This window comes from Gossypium hirsutum, chromosome A11, assembly GCF_007990345.1.
Source record: "Gossypium hirsutum isolate 1008001.06 chromosome A11, Gossypium_hirsutum_v2.1, whole genome shotgun sequence".
NCBI classification, from domain to species: domain Eukaryota; kingdom Viridiplantae; phylum Streptophyta; class Magnoliopsida; order Malvales; family Malvaceae; genus Gossypium; species Gossypium hirsutum.
The window spans coordinates 102,945,178-102,965,781 of NC_053434.1; the positions used below are offsets into that span (position 1 = coordinate 102,945,178).

General features: G+C 31.8%; 1 protein-coding gene across 2 annotated transcripts; it reads right to left on the reverse strand.

The window, feature by feature from the left end:
* Positions 1-357: 357 nt before the first annotated feature.
* LOC107892130 (probable leucine-rich repeat receptor-like protein kinase At5g63930) lies at positions 358-4,537 on the reverse strand. 2 transcript variants are annotated; one of them, XM_016817132.2, is made up of 3 exons: positions 4,171-4,537; positions 969-4,014; positions 358-884 (listed from the first exon to the last, which is right to left on the reverse strand). In XM_016817132.2, exons 2-3 carry the CDS (start codon positions 3,913-3,915, stop codon positions 523-525), a joined length of 3,309 nt encoding a protein of 1,102 aa, XP_016672621.1. In that variant the 5' UTR covers positions 3,916-4,014; positions 4,171-4,537; the 3' UTR covers positions 358-522. The 2 variants fall into 2 exon arrangements, with proteins under 2 accessions (XP_016672621.1, XP_016672625.1); XM_016817136.2 differs by having other exon boundaries at positions 4,148-4,507.
* Between the last annotated feature and the right edge of the window lie 16,067 nt (positions 4,538-20,604).

A 20,604-nucleotide genomic window follows, 5' to 3' on the forward strand; every position in this document is an offset into this window, starting at 1 on the left:
TCTCTCAATCTTCATATTAAAGTTAAATTGATTTTTAGAAGAAAATTTGTTAAAATGCTAGTGGTGTTAATATGGTAGATCACCTGTGAGTAATTTATTTAAATTTTATGAATTATTAAGTAGACGTCATGTCAGTACTTTTAAAAATTTGATGGTTCAATTAATTTTTCTTAAAAATAAGAAGTAATTTAACTAAGTTTTAAAGGTTGATGGTTAAATTTAACCGTTCTTGTGTTCGAGATTTTCCTCACCGGAGAGATTTGGACTAGCAGTCTCCTTATATGATGACAAGTTGACCTCTCAACAATCCATTTTCTTCAGAAATTATGTTATATTACTTCAGAAATGGAGTGAAAATAAACAAAAATATTGTAGGCAAAATAAGATTAGTAAAGACTGTAAGAAGAGCAATGATGAAGTTCCACGAGGGAATTTACAAGACGGTCTGCTACATATGTTCTACAAAGCAGAACTGTAAATTGATTATCCTGGTACCCTTCAATATCAGCTTCTTTATCCAAGTCAATCTGTTTCGTGACTAGGGGAGGTATCGAAGTGGCATTCACGCCTGTTGGACTCGATGAGCATCGAAACTACTTCTGGCATTGTTGGTCTATCGGAAGGAGACATGCTGGTGCATATCAAAGCAATTTTCAACACTGTTATCATATGCGAGATGGTAGTCTCATCTTGTTGATTCAAGCGAGTATCGAGTATTCCAGGTGACAACGATTGATCTCTAATGTAATTCCTCACCCATGTTACGAGATCGCCGCCTTGGTCTAGAGGCTGTACCGGTGTTTTGCCTGTCAGCAATTCAAGTAGGACAACACCGTAGCTATAGATGTCACATTTTTCGGTCACTTTCATGGTATATGCATATTCTGCATTTAAAAGAAACATAAAAGATTTTAAACTTGAAACAAATGATCTGAAAATGAAAGGCTTGAAAGAAGAGATCAACTTACCTGGTGCAATATAACCATAAGAACCTGCAATTGCAGACATTGACTTGGATTGTGGCATGTCAATGACTTTTGCTAGTCCAAAGTCACCAACATGAGCTTCAAACTTTTCATCAAGCAATATGTTATTGGACTTAATATCACGGTGAAAAATTCTAGGCTTGCAATAATGATGCAAATATGCAAGACCTTGGGCAGCCCCTAAAGCAATCAGGAACCTTGTTCTCCAATCAAGATTGCAAGATGCTCCATGAAGCAGCTCTCCCAAACTGCCTCTTGACATGTATTCATAAAGTAGAAGATTGGAACCTTGGTGGTAGCAGAAACCATAAAGCTTCACAATATTCCGATGCCGGATGTTCCCCAGGGTTAGGATTTCGGCACGGAAGCTGTTGTCGACATTGTTATTTCCCTCCCTGTTGGATGCAAGCTTCTTAACAGCAATGACATGGCCACTTGGTAAGACAGCTTTATATACAGTTCCACATGCTCCCCTGCCAACAACAAAGCTCTCATCAAAATTGTCAGTGGCTTCAAGCAAGTCCTGGAAAGTGAACCCTTCCTTTGGTGAAAAGTAAATGTCCGAAACTCGAGCAGTAGAAGGTTTTTCTTGCAATGGAGCAACTATTTCAACTGGTCGTCTCATGAAATATAAAATAACTACTATTAAAACAAGGGAAACTCCACCAATGGCTGCTGCAACGATGGCCACAACCTTGCCTAGTCGAGTACCTTTATCTTTTGCATTGGGCTGAAGCGAGAGGGAAGATGGAGTTGGATTACAACCACCGAGAGGTCCACCACAGAGACCATTGTTCTCAATAAAGCTGCTGACGGCCATGTTGTCGAGGCGCGGTAAAGAAGGTATGGGCCCTGTTAAGTCATTATAAGAGAAGTTGCATCCAAGTAAGCTTGATAGATTGGCAAAAGAACCTGGGATTTGACCACTCAAATGATTGTTATTAAGCACAAGGTACTCCAGTAAAACAATATTCCCAAGCTCAGAAGGGATTGCTCCAGAGAGATTGTTGTAGCTGAGATTCAATGCAATCTGCAAGCTGGAGAGTGCACCTAGTTGAGCTGGTATATTGCCATTGAATGAGTTGCCTCCCATTTGTAACTCAGTCAAACGCAAGAGATTCCCCATTGCTGGAGGGATTGTCCCTGACAGACTATTGTCTGAAAGCTTGAGAAGCTCCAACTGAGAAAGTGTTCCCAGTTCACCAGGCAAATTTTCCATAAATCTGTTCCGACTGAGATCGAGTCGTTGAAGCATTTTGCAATTAAAAATCTCAGGTGGTATCCTTCCAGTGAGGTTGTTTGATGAGATGTTGAAGATTGCCAACCGGGAAAGATTACCAATCTCTCTAGGCAACTCTGATGTAAAGTAGTTGTATGAAAGCTGAAGCCTTTGCAAGCTTCTACAGTTTCCAATCTCTGGAGGAATTGGCCCATTGAACTTGTTCTGCCCCAGGTCAACTGCTGACAGATTCACCAATTTGCAAAGATCTGATGGAAGACTTCCTGTAAGACTGTTTCCAACTAAAAGAAGTTGAACCAGTGATTTGCAGTTTGTAATACCAGATGGGATGCCCCCACTAAGCTTGTTTAACCCCAGGTTGAGAAAGATGAGGTTTGAATTCCTGCAAAGATGGCGAGGGATCCTTCCCATCAGTTGATTGTCTGATAAATCAAGCACCCAAAGTGGGCTATAAGCCCCAAGTTTTTGAGGAATGCCTCCACTGAGTTTGTTGTCAAACAGCTGAAACATGATGAGTTCTGTCAAATACTGAAATCCCATGGGAATGGGACCAGTGAGATAGTTTATGGAGAGATCAAGCTTTGTCAAATTCTTCAAGGTGGTAAGCTCAACAGGGATAACACCTGTAAGCTGGTTCTCAAAAAGATAAAGCAAACTCAACCCTTTTATCTTACTCAACTCAACTGGTATTTCTCCACTCAACATATTCTCTGAAAAATCAATTTGTTCTGCAAATGAAAGATTCCCAATCTCCTTTGGGATTGTTCCATTCAATTGGTTTCTGTACAGGTACAACTTTGTGAGATTTATAAGGTTCCCAAGCTCTTTGGGCACCCTTCCAACAAACTTGTTGTCATACAAAGCAAGAATACTCAAGTTTGTACAATTGCTAAGCTCCACAGGAATTAACCCAGAGAGTTGATTCTCCCAAAGGATTAACTCTTTCAAGTTCTTAAGCTTTCCGATCTCTTTCGGTAGCTCGCCGGTCAGTGCATTTTGAGCAAGACCAAGATACTCCAAGCTCTCACATGAACCTATAATTGAAGGTAAACCTCCAGTCAACAAGTTCTGCCCTGCTCGGAAACTTGTTAGTCTCTTGAGGTTCCCAAGAGAGCTTGGCAAGGATCCACTGATATTGTTGCTATATGCAAGCAATTGTGACAAAGAAGAAAGGTTCCCAATCTCATCAGGGAAAGGCCCTGATAATCTGTTGTTGTATATGTTCAGAGTTGTCAAAAAAGAAAGGGTGCCTAGTTCTTTAGGGATTTGAGCTTCAAACTTATTGTCATTGAGATTGAGAACTTCCAAACTTGAACAATTTCCAATCTCTTTAGGAATATTCCTTGACAACCCATTGAAGGAGAGATCAAGGGTAGTCAAATGAACCAACCCTCCAATGCTTGGAGACAAAAACCCAGACAGGTTCAGTGCACTCAAATTAAGAGACTGGACAACAGGGTTGTAAACATCAATGGTGCTGCAATTCACACCTTTCCACCCACAAGGAGTTGAATCATTACGGTCCCAATTACCCAGATGATTAAACTTGTCACCAAGATTACTCTTAATATCAAGAAGGTACTGACCCTCTGAGTTAAGCCCTTTGGATTGATGAATCAAAAGGACATGAATAACAATAAAAACAATGACCAGTCTACATAATGATGATCCCATATCCAAAAATTGCATGCACAAGAATGATAGAAAGTCTTAAAGGCTGAAATCACTCAAACCAAATCCCAGCTATGAATCTACCCCCATGATCATCAAGTTCCCAGAAGACCCAACCTGAAGTTAAAAGGAGAGTTTCAAACTATCAATATATATATATATAACATGAATAGAATAAAAAATATGTAATAAACAGTAAACAACTCTATACACCATAAACTATAGAACAACAAAAAGAAAACATACATACCTGTATATATAAAACATACATACCTGTATATATTTCCAAGAAAATTTTCTCAGTTTCCCAGAAAATAGTATAGGAAGAAATCTATGGACTCAAATTCCAATAAACTAAACTGTTTTCTTCTTATGGTAGGATTATGGTATAAGAAACTAAAGAAAAAGCCAATTGGTATATGCAACAGAATGATTTTTAAGACAACTTTTTTGCTTGATATTGGATGCGAAGGATATATAGAAAGAAATGGCCGACAAAGCATGACCATGTTCTTCTTCCTTTTTTCCCCCCCCCTCTTCTCTCTCTCATTCCATCTCTTTGCATTATAGCTTTTAGTGCTTCAAAAAAGTTAAAACTGGAAAGTCTCTTGTATTTTTTTAAAGTCTTTTCTTTCAGGATTTTATACTTTTATTCCTTTTTCTTTTTTCTCACAACTGAAAAGTAATTTTTTATGGATTTCAGTGCACACCTGGGCCTTTAACTAACCAGTTTCCAGTTTTCCTATAATTTCTATATTATCGAGCTAGATAAATTCTTCAACTCAGATAATGCGTTTTAACCTATTCGAATATACATTTTATTGCATTAACAATAATAATCATATCAATTGTGTTAATACTCAATAAGCAATATTAGTACTTTCTTAATAATTATTTCATTGGTGATGGTTCAATTTAAAGCCTAGAAAAGGAATTGCATTTTCAAGGTATCAACTTCCTTACAATAGAAATAAGAAAAGAGTTTACTATGTACTAAACTAATGACTTAAATTGTCGGTAACCTTCCTTATTAAATGCATGAATAGATTATATACTACTAATCACTTTTTTTTAAACAAAATACATTGTGAATTTATACTTAATTTATTATCACAGCAATAAAATTAATTAAAAATGTTATACCACCAAATTAAAATATAAAAATGTGTATTTAAGAATAACTTATAACACATAATGAAATATATGACTTGAAACTAATTAATAATAATTATTTATGAAATATGTACGATGTTGATTATTTTACTGTTATCAATCTTGAGTATGTGTTGAATTAACTTGTAACACTAACTTAATCGAATATATTATTAATATGTACAATTGATGGAAGTAATAAAGTGTGCATAATTAAAATTAAAACATATACCAATATTAAAATAAAATTTTAATTGAGTAATAAATTAAAAGTTTTACTAATCCAAATCTCACTTTATCAATTTTTTTAAATGAAAAAATTACGAAAGATTTTACTAATTCAGGTTATTTCCATAATATAACAACTGAGTTGGTGACCCCATTGAAGGTGGCACCAACTCAATTAAATACTTATACTATAGATTTACCAATGAGACTTGACATAATCATAAAATTGAGATTTTAGATTTAGAAATAATTAATCAGTTCAGTATTATCATAATTAATCTTGATAGTAACTATTGATATATAATTTGTTTGTTGTTATTTAAAAAGAACAATAAGGAGCAATTATTAAATGCAATGGTAAGACATATTACATTTTTAAGAGGAAGTGTAAGTTCGAAACTGTAAATACGATATTATTAAAAGGAACAACCGTAAACTCCAAACATAAACTTTTAACTAAATATGAAAAATATTTTAACAAAAAAAGAGAGTAGAGATAAGATTATAGGAATATACTATAAAATATATAATCATATGCCTATGTGCAATTAATTCCATTTTCTTAAGATAAAAAATGTTGTATCTAATATATTATTGTTATAAAACTAAAAAAGAAATTAAATATTAATTACAAAATCCTTTTTATAAATATCATTTTAATCAATACTACTAAACAGTGGACTAACATTTTCTTAAATTTAGTTGCTTATGATTGCCTAAACTATCTCCTATGTTTCCCTCCTTTCTTTCCTTTTTTTTTTAATATTCTTTCTTTCTCATTATAAATATATAATATATATTAAATCATAGCACACCACAATATTAATTGCAAACAAAAATTCTTAATACAAAACTATTTAATAAATATATTTATAAAAATATATAAATAATAAATGAAATTTTGGTGAGATAGTAAGTGTAAATGTTAAAAAATTTAAAATTTTAGATTCAGTGAGTTTTTTTTTTGTTTATATAACATGACAAAGTTTTTCAAAATAATATAATTTATTTTATAAAATATATTTTTATTATTATTCAATTAAATTGGTGTCTAATTAATTCATGATAGATATTTTTTTTATAAAAATAATAATTCTAATCCAAACTATTTAAAAAAAATAACTTCTTATCAGTAAATCACAATTTAAAATTCATATATTATGTGAAAAAAATAATTTATTATCTATGCTACTTTAATTTATTTTTAATTTTGAATGGTATATTTTGACTGATGTGATGTAGGTGGAGCATGTCGAATTGGGTCATACGGTTCTAATCTCCTACAACTCATGTCCTCTGAAATCAAAATGACCTGTAATTATATGTGTTTGACGCACTTCATCGCCTCAGCCTAACAATAATGCTAATGCACCTAATTTTCTTCACTAAAACCTCCTATAGAAATTATTCTTGTAGTCCTAAATTACCCTTTTAATTTTAATTTTGTTTCACTTTTTATTTAAAATTTTAATTTAATATAATAAATCATTTTTTATTTTGAGTTAATTTTAAATAAGTAATTCTCTAAATAATAAAAATACTTTGTGATATATTATAATAATTTATTATACAAATATATTAAGAATCATGAGAGAACACCTTTCGAATGTTGCGAGTTTAAGAGCATAAAAGTTTGCCTTGACTTTAGCTATAAATAGACACTCAATATACGAGAGAGGGATCGCAATTGTTGCGAGAACTTGACTAGATCCATCTCAAATCAGAATCCTAGCTCCCCCAACCTTCTTCTTGACCTCCACTGCCCCTATTAAACTTGATTTTCATAGTAAGGTAGTCAATTGGCCGCTAGATTTGTGTGGCTTGGATTTGGTTCAAGCATGGCCTTGCTTGCGTTGCTTGATATTTTGTAAGGTAAGACAGTAAGAAACTTCTATGCTCAATAACTGTTTTAGATTTTTTCTTTCTTTCATGCAAATCTAAGTTTCTATTATACCAAATATGCTATGCTAAAAACCATGATTTTTTTTTGAGTAATTTGCTGAAGGGTATTATCGAAGCACATATCAATCTAGTCAATTAGGTCTTTGGATTGATTTAGAAAGAACTAGTCAAAACCCAACTTTAGCTAGATTTTTCTTACCTCGAGCTAGCCACCACATGCATGTAAAATACTCTTAGAACTTGAGTTGCATTTGAGGCACAATAGGTCTTTGCTCATATACCTATTGCACGAAACCTCTTTTAACCAATCTTCACTAAAAGGTTTTAACTTTAATAGGCAAATTATAAACCTATATTTTCTTGAATAATTGACACTGATACCGTGCGTTTGGCATATTAGGTAAGTTATCATGTGGTTCCATATTTTTCTAAGCAAGTTTATATTCCACTATTTAGACTATGTAAAAAGGCCAACACCACATTTTTTTCTACTCAATTTACCATTTCTATTTGTATTCTGTAAGCGACAAATCCAAGGATATATTGACCATTCTAAATGTTGATACTCTTGCCATCTCCCACTTTTAAAATGAGACCATCCTCCAATAAGTTCTTAGCTCCCTACATATAGTGCCATATGCATGAAGGGATGGGCACCCAATTTTGCATGTACTAGATATGTGTTAGGGTAGTATTTAGATTTTAAAAATATTTTCGCTAATGATTCTAGGTTTGTAAGTAGATGCCAACATTGTTTAGCAAGTAGGACACGATGGAATGCTTTTGTATCCCTAAACCCCATGCAACCCCTATGTTGGATCCGGTGCCCTAAGTGTAGTATATTTGTTTGTACACTTGTAATTATTTCGAACAGATTGGTTAATAAAATTATTCATGAATTACATTAATATCCTCTATATGATGTCCTCATGTGGTTTTTGCATGTAAAGCAAAATAAAAGCAAATATTAGCTCACTAATTTCTAATGTTTAACTAATACTAAGTAGTATTATGTGGTCGAATCATAATACGTAAAGACAACTTATATTAGTAAACGAACCCAAACATGTCCTTAGTCTAATCGGAAATAAGAAAACCCATTGAAAGACTAAAATGTCGTTTATCGAGTCCAATTGGGGAAATACTTTGTCTTAAACATTAGAGCAGATGACTTCTAGAAGATAGAGATATAGATGTGACTAACTAGACTTATAGTACATCGTATAAGACCCAAGTAGAATAGATCCTGAATCCGTTTATGGATATATTCACTCGTGGCTTTCATAGTGTGCCATACATTAATCTTGAATGGATAATGAACTATGTATGCATGACTCTAAACTTTGATGTAAGGAAAAAGCCTGAGTTTGAATAGATAAGAAACCAAAAGCTAGTGCGTTGGGTATACGACTTTTACAGTATGTAGCATCATTCACAATAGTGGAATTCATAGCCCAAGAAATAGATAAATGATATCCTCTCATTGGCATTACATGATAGATGAAAAGTAAATTTGGTCATGAGTCATTTGTCTTTCTTATGAATGACTTAATTATTATTTGATCGTAATTGACTTTTCATGAAGGAAAATGTAATGGTTACCATGGGATAAAATAGGATCTTATTAGGAGAATGAATTTATCCCAAAGAGATTAAAGATATCCAATGAGAGTAACACAGTTATGGAAAGGTCATTAGACGAGCACTGATCGAGTAACTTTTGTAATGGTATATCATCAGGGAAAGCTCAGTCATGATACTATAGTGGAATGACTTCATGACTAAATGAGTTTATAATTACTAGGTTAAGCTGAAACTTAATTATAAATCATTTAAGCCCTAATTGACTCACCTGTTTATCTCTCCACCTACCCCCATCTTTGAGATCCTTGTTAGTTTTGTTTTGCCTTCTTTGGCTGGCCAGATTGTGGAAGTAGGTGTTGTGATTATCATATTTGAACAAATCGACCTTAGCCTATTATTTCCAATAAATATAATCTCTTTCAAACTCTTCATTTAATTTCTTACAAAACTCTCTACCTTGTGCTAGCCTCTAGTCAGTAAAATAGGAATTGTCAAGTTTTTCAAACTACTTTATATAAACCCCGATATTTTATTTAATGTCATACTTCCTACTTTATCCCTAACAACTTAACTTTACCTCTAATTTTGAAAATTTCTAAATGACCCTAGTGTGGTTATTGACATTTCAATCTATTTGAATAATGTACTTACCCTCCTCCACTGTCCCTATTTGAGCACAAATTTAATCATGCTTTCCTCCCACCACCCGTCCACTTTTATTAAGCATAGGTGAATAAATTGTGATCATAGCTGCGCAATGATCAAAGGTGGGAACTAGCAAGTGATCCACATTCTAATATTGGGAGGGGGGGAAATTCCACCACAATTCACTAGATACACCCTACTCCAATAATTCTCTAACGGTATTTTGAAAAATGTTACCCTTATTTCATATTTACCATCTCATTATAAAACCAAATCATAGAGCCTGCAATCATTTGAAGCTTCCCTAGAATTCTACATTAGCCTTTTATCCCTCGACCTTTCCTTAGCTTTTTCAAAACTCCACATTATTTCATTAAAGTCACTAAAGAAAAGCCAAGCCATAGAGGGCTCTGTGACAATAAGTGCAACAAATCTTAAGATAGATGTAATGACCTGATAATCTGAGGTGACAGAAGTAAAGTTCGAGACTCTATTCTCATAAAACAAACTCTTAAATATCCTTGTTAAATATTTACGAAATTATTTTAGAAGTGAATTAAATTTTGGGTAGGTAAATTGCATGAATTAGGAACTATTATGGTAAAGGGACTAAATCGCGTTAAAGTTAAAAGTTGAATTATATATTGAAATAAACTAAAAGGATTAAAGTAGCAATTATATCTTTGTTCTTTGAAAGTGGATGGACATAGGTTAAAAAAAATTAATATTAAGTTATTATATATATTATGATTAAAGTTAGCTCTAATGTATGCATATAATAATAATAAGAAGAAATAAATTGAAATATAATAAAAGAAATGATAAGAAAGTGGAAAGTGATGAATGCATGTAAAAAGAAAAGAAAGAGAAGCTTACGGCAAACCTAGGGACTTTTAACCTTTCAACTTCAATTAGTTAGTCAATTTAGTTCATTTTCTTGTAATTTTTATGTTTTTGGAATCCTGGTACCTAGGGCTAGCCAACCTATGTTGCATTTTTTAATTTGTTCAAGATTGATAATGTTACCATTGTTGATTAGTTAGAGTTGTAGAGATTAAATTGATAGATTTTTAAGTTAGAAGTAGAAAAGGGCTAAATTGTGAAATTAATTGTTGATTTTGAGCAATGAAAATTAAAGGGTAGAATTGGAAAATAAGGAGCTAAATTAGCTTGGAGTGAAATTAGTATAAGATTTGAGGCCAAATATGGATATTAAAACTAGTCTTGGTTTATGGACTAAGTTGAGGATTATGCAAAATATAATAGAAAAATTGAAATTCTTGTGAATTAAGTGGAATGTTATTAATTAATTGTAATTATTTTATTCTGTAGCAAACGTCGTTTCGAAATCTTCAAGAAAGAAGGGGAAAGACAAGGCCGACGTTGAGTAGTTGGGAATATACGATTTGTGTTTCTATAATTCAAATTAAATTGCGAATTATTGCATATTGAGTTGTTTGTGTATAGTAAGTAATCGAGGTGAGAACTCTAGTACATTTGGACTGAATTGAATCAAATAATGATTAAAATGACTCGATTATAAATATCGTGAAATGTGGTATTTTTATGACTTGTTGAATTGAATACAAGTTTATTGAGAAAATATGGTTACTATCAAATTGAATATATGCTTATATGTGATGATATACATTCAGAAAATTGAGACATTGGTTGAATTGAAAGTAAAGTGAAACCCTTTATCTGTTTCGGACTAAGTCAGATATAAATGGCATGCCATAGAATAGGAAGAGTTCAAGGATTTCTTCGACCTCGAGTTGATGAGGCACTGGGTGCCAATTTGCTTCGGTTTAATCGATGAGACACTGGGTGTCAAGTTATATAGCTCTTGGTGTAGTTATTACTTCAGATTTATCCGATGAGGTATTAGGTGTCAAACTGGTGTGTTGGTTAGATTCGTGTATCCGTCTGAGTCCGAGTCATGTTAATAGGGAAAATAAACGATAAAATTGATGTGTTCGATATTGAAATGACATGGTTGAGAAATGAAAATGAGATGCGAAATGTAATATGAAATTGTAGACTATTGTGAATATGGATTGAATTATGAGAAATGAAATCATAAATTGGAAGGAGAGATGAAATATGCCAATGAATGAATTGGTTTCTCAAATGCCATATGAAATATTATTGCCATGTACTAAAATTTGTGAATTCTATTGAATGTGAGTACAGAATGAGTAAGTTGGCATTATTGATTTGATACATATGTTTTATAACATTACTTATTGCATATTTATATCTTATCTATTCATATTAAGTTTAAATTGTTCGGATTATAGAAATACCATTGAGTTATATTCAGCCTGCGATTTTGTTTTCCGTGTGCAGGTTAGGTACAATTCAGCTTACTGTCGACTCAGCATCCAATGACGATCCCATACTCAAGTGTGGTGATATTTAAATTTGTAATGGCATGTACCTGGGGGTCTTTTGAAATGATATTGTTTTGTTAATATGATGATGTTTTGAATTTCATATGTAATGATGCTTAAATGTGCATATGGTTGAAAGTGAAGCTAAGTTTTGATAGGTTAGCTTAGTTGATGTTTTGGTATATGTTAGATTTAGCTTGTTATTTAAATAGTTAGAACATTAGTCAACCTTGATAATTTGGTATGGATGTGAATGAAATAGTTGATGCCTTGTTATGTGTTGGAAATATGAAATGTGGTGCCAATGAGGGTACATTAGGTAGGCACCTAAGATGATTTCTTTAGCATATTTTGAGCATGTTTATTGGCATTTTGAATAGGTTAAATGGCTAGTAATTGAGTTTCTTAGTGTCCAAGTAAGCATGAAATGGTAAACTTGAGTTTTAAGGTACATTTAGGTGCACACAGCCCGAGACACAGTCTGTCACACGGCCGTGTAACACACGTGTGTCTCAACTTCGAAAGTCACACGACCTGGGGCTTTCCATATGACCTGGTCACACAGTCGTGTGTCCCCCGTTTCTAAGTATTTTTTAAATTACCCTAAAACTTTCAAAATTATTCCAAATTAGTCCCTGTTTGTTCATTAGGCTATTTTTAGGGATATATAGACTTGAATTAAGGCATGTAAGAGTATTTTTACTCTGATTTGGAGTGAATTAGCAAACTTGAATTAGGTGAAGTAGGTCATTCTAGTAATATCATTGAAGGTAGTATTAATAGTAGTCAGAGTATGGTTCAATACTCTGATGCTAATAATTGAAATAGTCTTGTTATGTATCCAACTTCTAGCTTTCAAGAGGGAATAAATAGTGATAAGAGTGTAGATGGTGGAAGATCAAGTTTAGTATTGCATAGCATGATTCGTTATTCGATTGTATAAGACTCTAGTATGAAAGTATTAGATTGTCGTGACCTACCTCTATAGAATATAATGTTAATGGTTAGCTTACATTTTTAATTATGATTGATTATTTGTTTTGATTTGTTAGTAATGCTCGTGACCTTAATTCAACAACGGAGAAGGGTTAGGGGTGTTACAATAGATCTTGATGACCTGTTTTAATTTCCCCATAAAATCCTATTATATGTCACATTTTATATATCTTTGTATCATCATCTCAACATTAATGTGGAGAGAAGAGAAAGATTTCAACAAGAGCTAGACACCATCTTTCCACATTAATAGTAAACTACCACGTGAGCCTTCAACACTAAATGCAAAAAAAAAAAGAAAAAAAGAAATTGAAACCCACAGTTCCATCTTATCCTTTCCTATTTTTTTCATGTAGTTTTGTTTATATAATGAAAACTACATATCAGTCTTTGTCTTTCATTAGGAGCACCATACATTGAACTGTCCATGGGTTCCTAAGCTTATAGTAATTCCTAGATAATTCTTTTATAATACCTAGCGAGGTTTCTCTACAACCTCCGCCAAACTAGTTATAATCTTAGCATCAATCCTAATCCTTTATATTTTTCAATATGATTATTAATCTCCATAGCTTCTAAGTTCTCACACTCTAAAACATTCTTTTGTTTACTTACAAATAGCCCCGACATCGCATGAATCACGTGTCATAGTTTGAGCTTTTCTTTTCCATTACTTAATGCCCAAACCCTTACATTACCAACTAATTCCCCTAGCCCAATATTCACCACCAATTGATTCAACTAAAACATCAAGAGCAATTTGTTATTCCTCAATAAGAAAGCCTAGGCCCAGTTGACCTATTGACCAGGTGTTCATCTTCCCTAAGAATAGCTTAGATTTGAATAATTATTTGTTCTCACATGCAATTGAACTGCCCACAGCTATCCTAGTTTTCACTATTGAAGGATGTGACAAATCTCCATGACCCATAAATATTTGTTACTTTAGGATCACTTTCCACATCAACATTTGTAACAATTATGAATTTGTCCTTCAAATTTCGCTCATTAAATTACCATCTATGGAGGGTCATTGTGTTAACTTGACCATTATACACGGTGGTTGCTCTATGAAACTCCTATTCCTTGAATATTGACCGATACCATGAAACTGTACCTTGTTTTCAGTTGATTTCATTGTCCCCACTAATCTCCGTTTCAATGGAAAAGCTTGAAACTAATAATTTTTTTTTCACTTCTTCCTTAGCCTCATAGAGACATTTGAATTAGCATGGCCTAGCATCCCGAAAACAATAACGAAAAAGAGTTAACCTTTCCTATTTGATTAGCGTATTATCATTTTACTTTTTTATTTCCTTTAAAATGAGACATATCACATCAAATGCTTTGTAGTATCAATGGTAACTCTCAAACAATGGAATATCCCTTAACCCGCCGCATCTTCTAAGCTAGAGTTGACTTAATGAAATTTCCCAATGTGGTTTCCAATTTTTTCAACCATGGTCTTTTTAAATTGTTTCAAGGAAAATCCATACACCTAAATCCATATAGAAGCCTTGATAAACACATAACCCGAGGGTCATAATTCACTATTGTATTCATGAAAAAGAATCAAAATTGTGGCAAAAGCCCATCGAGCCCCTTCAATAACTCCTTTTCTTATCTCTGAATGATTCAGTGGCGAAGCCAAGGAGGGGCTAGTAGTGGCCCTGGCCCCCTTAAAATAGAAAATTTTCTATTTAAGTCATTTATAATTTATAAAATTTTAAATTAGTAATGGTAAAATTACACTTTGGCCCTCAAAAATAATAAAAATTTAATCAATTCTTTAAAAATTATAAAGATATAGACTATTAAAATGGTTAAACTATATTTTTATTATTGTAAAAATATACAATTTAATTTTGGTGCCCTAAAAAAAATTTTATAGCTTCGCCTCTGGAGTGACCCAAACTTAATGAGAAAAAAATTTCTTCCCTAAGGTCGTGAACTTAATGTTGTAGGAAAGCTTTTAGATAGAGCTCAGAGTCCTTGTCATTGCTTTAAGGTTTACCCTCTAGCAACTAAATTTTTGCATACAAGCCAAATATATATGGAGTCTAAATCATCTGCAATACTCTTGTCATGCAATGTGTTAGCCTCCAAAAATTATAGTTTCCTTTTTCGAAAGCTAAAGGTTCTTTAAACCTTCCAGTAATTTTTCTCGATAATCCTGCTCTAGTCACAAAACACGCTAGTCTTCGGTAAAATGAAAACAAAGACTTAAGATAACAAGAAATAGTACTCAGGAGAAGAAAAAAACCCCTGAGATTTAACACTTGCCACTCGACAAGTAACACTCTCATAGTACCAAAGGATAACAGAGAGACTCAACTCAATATTCTGGTATATTACTTTTACACCCAAATTTATATATCTTACTATTATTTTTAATTTCACCGTAATTAATCTCATGGTTACATTTTTTAATATACCATTCACATAAATCTTTGCTTGTAAAGAATTAGGTTTAATCATTCCATTTAACCTCAACAAAAGGGCTCAAAAATTCAACTATTGAAATTAAAAACTCGACACTTAAAAGCTGATAAAGGATTTCCATTGACATAAAATCCTCATTTTAAAATTTGAACAACTCATGGAAAAGAATATTATTAAAAAATTAATTACCTAATTTCTTAGGAAACCATTAAAAACAATTGTTTTAGATTCAAGTAAAACTTAGCATCTCAATAATGAATTGTTGGGTTTTGAGAAAAAAATAGATCCCTTAAAATCTATGCAATAAAAGAAAAGGCAAAAGGAAATGTGGTACACAAAACCTTATATTCTTTATCCATAATCATTATATATAGTAAACATTAGTTGGCCAAAATGCATTATTTTCACCTAGCTGTGACAAGTCCTTTTCCATTTTCATTCATTCCTTGCCGTCCTTAATGAAATGGCCAAAACCCATCATTTTTCTCACAATCATAACTTTGAATATTTAATTTATTTTAATATCATTAATAAAATTTACTTACTAATATTGTATGAGTTGCAAATAAAAGAAATCTTACATCAAAATTCATATATTTTTATTGTGTTTGGATTTTTACTTACTAATATTCCTAATACATTAAATAATTTATATGATATAATATTATGTTTTATGTATGGCCAAAATCCCTGGTCCTCCCTCACAATCATAACTTGTTAGTTTTTTTTTTGTTTATATCCACAATTTGTGTATTATTATATTCGTATTCTTTCAAAGTATTTTTTTTATTTTGGCCAAATATTTCAAAATTTTGTTCATTTTTACTTAAAATTTGATATATAAATAATTTAATGCATCTATTATATTATATTAGTTTTTTAGTCAAAAAATTTGCTCTTTAGTCAATGATGAAATGATATGCCAATTTTCGCAATAGCTAAAAGCTCTATCCCCATTAACACCTATGATTTCCACTTCAATAACACCAAAAAAATCTTTTTCCTATAATAACAAATGCTTTGGCATTGCTGACGATTTCCCTCAAACATAACACATTTTTTTTTTTAATTTCAACATCTATAATTTTTATCATATTTTAAAATTAGGGTCTCCTTTATATATAAAAATAACAATAAAATGGTCCCAATAATCACATGTGTATGGTAGTATTTATATTCTTTTTTATACGTGTGCTAATTTTATATATATAACAAAGAATGGGCAAAAAGCAAATGAAAAGTTTGTTTAAAATATTTTCTTGAATGGTTGGGTATAGCTGCTTGCTGGGGTCAATCTCTAAAACGACTTCAATCTCCACTTTGCACACTACTTTCTATTCCAAATAGATGCTACTACTATTTTGCTTTATTCTATATCATTTAATTACTTTTTTATACTTTCTTTTTTGGATTTTCTCTTTCCTTTTTCACACCCAAAATCAAATGGAAATCCTAGCATTTATTATTATATATTTTGTTGGTATTTTTTTATTAAATATTAAAATTAATTTTGGTAATATTTATGTAATACCAATTCAATCTATATTATAAATAGATAAATTATTGATTAAGGTATAAATTGGAGTTTCTTTTACAAAAGAAATGATAAGTGTAAATTCAATAAGATATCAATAGGTATTGATTGGAATCTTAATCTCGAGATCGTTATAACTATTAGTGATAGCAATATTGAAGGATCAAAATCTACTCTAATAAGGAGGATTCAACAGATACTAGCTAATGAAGAAAAATGGTCTTTAAGATATGTTTCTAGTGAGACTAACAGGATTGTAAATGCTTTAACGAAAATGGCTCTCTCGAATGATGAAGTATTGCATATGTTTGAGAACCCCTGTGAAGATTATAGATGTCCTAAAAGAAGAAAGCATTGTTAACAATTTATTTATGAATATTTTTATGTAATCAGTTATTTATTTATTTTTTAAAAATTTACTTGAACCAAACATGATTATCCTTGCATTCACATTTTAAGTTAAAAGTTATATGGCTAACAACCCAACAATTTGCATTATATTCTCTATTAGCGTACATAATCGCTTTTGTCTTGTCTGTATTATATTTTTGTGTTGTAATTTGTCAACATAAATTTTGATATATGTGTCATGTTTATATTAATTTTTCATATAATGCATTATAAATTTTAATTATACATTTCTTAATTCATAAATAAAAAAATAATATATTTTAGTACACTTAAATTTATATTTCTTTATATTTACAACTCGATAAATAATTCCTCACCAATTTTTTTAAGGAAAAATAGTTAATATAGAAGCTTCCTATCCTGTCCAAGGAGTCAATTGAAACAGTGAATCGATAAGAAAGAAAGACAATAGAAAAGAAGATTGGCTTGTGAGTAGTGAGTCAAAGCAAGTAAGCCATTAAGGTTGCTCGTATGGGCCCACTTTTATTTTTATATTTTGCTGTGATACATTAAAACGCAAAGTGGATTTCATACTTTGATGTTGAAACATTTGTGGAGTCATCACTTAGGTCAAAAACCTGCCACATTTTTTTCTTCCTCATTCTATAGGCTTTCATTTTTAAATAAGATTTTGCATTTCCCCTACTATTGTCCTTTCTTTGCAAATTCAAGTTTTTGCTTGCAAGCTACTTTATGCTTAATGGTTAGGCAACAATTATTGTTCTCATTTATTATTATTTTTGTTTTTATGTGTAATATGAATGACAAAACAAGAAATTGATATGCAATTATGTGAGGGTTATTGGTAAAACTACCACAAAATTCTCTATATTGTACTTTAAATTACATTTTAGCTTTTTTTACTAAAAAATGAGTAAATCAAATTTTATATGTTAGATGAGTAAAATAGTTCATCTATTAAAAATTGTACCGTTAAATGTTTGTTTTGGTGTTTATATATTGACCCAATCTTATATTTGATCTATTTGACCCCTACTCTTTTACCAGAAGTAAATTAGGAATGTTTAAAATTAATAAGCTTAAAGATAAAAAAAATCTTTCGTAACAAATTAAAAAAATCAATTAAATACTTTTAAAATTTAAAAAATCATAAAAATTATAAACAAAGTTATTTTTTTAAAGTTAAATATTTTTTTCTTAAAAAATAACCATATTGACCCAATAAAATTTATTGGCTATAAGAATTTTGAAAACAAAATTGACCCTAGGTTAGTATTGTTATGTATTAATAAATATAAGAAAATTTCCCTAGAAAAAAATAACTCTTGACTAAAGGATCTTCACTACCAACCACAAAAAAAAAGGACGATGCTTCATTGAAAAACTTACAAACCAAAACAAACACGTAACTACATCCAAACACCAAGAACCACGTTAAAAACTTGAAACCAAGAAGTAAGAAGTGATTGAAACCAATAACCACCTACATTGCTCAATCCTCTTTAATTTAGAGATAATAACCTCGTCGAAACAAGCCGACGACTTTAGTCTCACAATATAAAATTCTTTATTAGTTTAACAAAGCTCGATCTCAAAGCTCATATCCTCAATGAAAGCATCACCATAAAAGAAGGACAAATACCAATAGGTTCATTCCACACGTCATAAGAAACCGAAACATGATCCCTTGATACATCATTAGGGCTTTACATAAGGCATAACCTATCTTTTTTCTTATCTAATCATCAAGTCCTTACTTTCACTCACGAAGGTTTCGATTTGCTCTAAATGAGCTTCAAGAGAACCTTAATCTACCATTCCATCTTCCAAAGTGATCCTATCACAAGTCCCAAAATTAGTAGCATTGATAATGCTATCACATTACTCATTGAAAATACAAACTCCATTGAAAATAACTTCATTAAACCTTTGAAACTCATTGGCCTCTATAGTATTATCAATGCCATTGACTTCCCTGTCCCGCATACACCTTTTAATTGACGGCATTTTGACTATTGAATCAATGAGGCCTTCAAATCTATCTTGAACCCCGTCACAAACACTTTTTAATACCCTAATGTCATAACATTTTGCTTATTCAATGTTATCATCATCTGTAGTACTCAAATCTAGCTCATCACTGAAACCAACCTCTTTGGCTTCCATGGTGCTTCGTTCATTAGAGTTTCCACACCATTCAATAGAAAAAGTTAAATCAGAGGAAATTGAATTGAACTCTTTCATTCACATTGACGTCTTAGATTCGGAATAAGAATAAAACCAATTTTAGAAATCCTGACATTGAAAACAACATCACTAATCTTAAGTTCAACAATAGCTTTAATGTTCAACAATAGCTTTAATTGTCCTAAAATTCTGTGGAATAAATTGAATATTTGCTTTTGAAAAAGACTTAGGTTCCATTAATGCTAATGAAGTCACCCCATCTTTCAGTAATGTTTTGGAAAGTCAAGGTGCACCATGTATGAACGTGTTGGGGTTATCAGCAAAAGAATGAATAAATTGAAACAAAGAAAATGTATGCAAAAATGATTAAAAAAAACTCATCATCATAATTGATTTCATTAAGCCAAACATATGAGTTACAAAGCAGTTACGTAATGTATAACTACTCCCACTAATTACATTGAAAATTACATAACTTATCTTGCACACAAAGTAAAGTTGACTTATCAGCCAAAACATTAGTTAAACATCATTCAAATCAGCAAACTAGTCATGCTGATTCAAATAGACTAATTACAAAATGAACTAGACTAGTTACAAGTTGAACAAAACAGAACTATTACATTTGTTGAACTTCAATGACTTTTCTACTGTTGTATTGCAGGACAAAGTTCAACACTCCTCCTTGGACTGTATGCAACAAACACCAATACTTCTTCTTAAGTAGTCAAACCTTGTAGCACTAAGAGACTTAGTTAAAATATCAGCAAGTTGATTTTCTGAGCCACAATGGATCTAATTAACTTCCTTTGATTGTTCAGACTTCCTAACAAAGTGATATTTAATCTTAAAGTGTGTTTTTTTTGCCATGAAATATAGGATTTTTTGCTATGGCAATAGCTGACTGATTGTCAACTTTAATTTAAGTAGCTTCATCTTGGCTCTTATTCAAATCACATAAAAGCTTCCTTAGCCAAATGGCTTGATTGACAGCAGCAGCACTTGCAATGTGCTCTACTTTTACCGTTGATTGAGTCACAGTTTGTTGTTTCTTTGAGCTCTAATAGAAGACCCCTGAGCTTAGGGTGAAAAAATACCCTGATGTGCTCTTCATGTCATCAAGGGACCCTCCCCAGTCACCATCAGAGTAGCCTATCAACTTGAGTTCTTCATACTTCAAAAATTTTACTCCATAGTCTAAAGTTCCTTTAACATATCTAAGGACTCTTTTACTTGCCTTAAAGTGTACAACATTGCAACAATGCATGAACT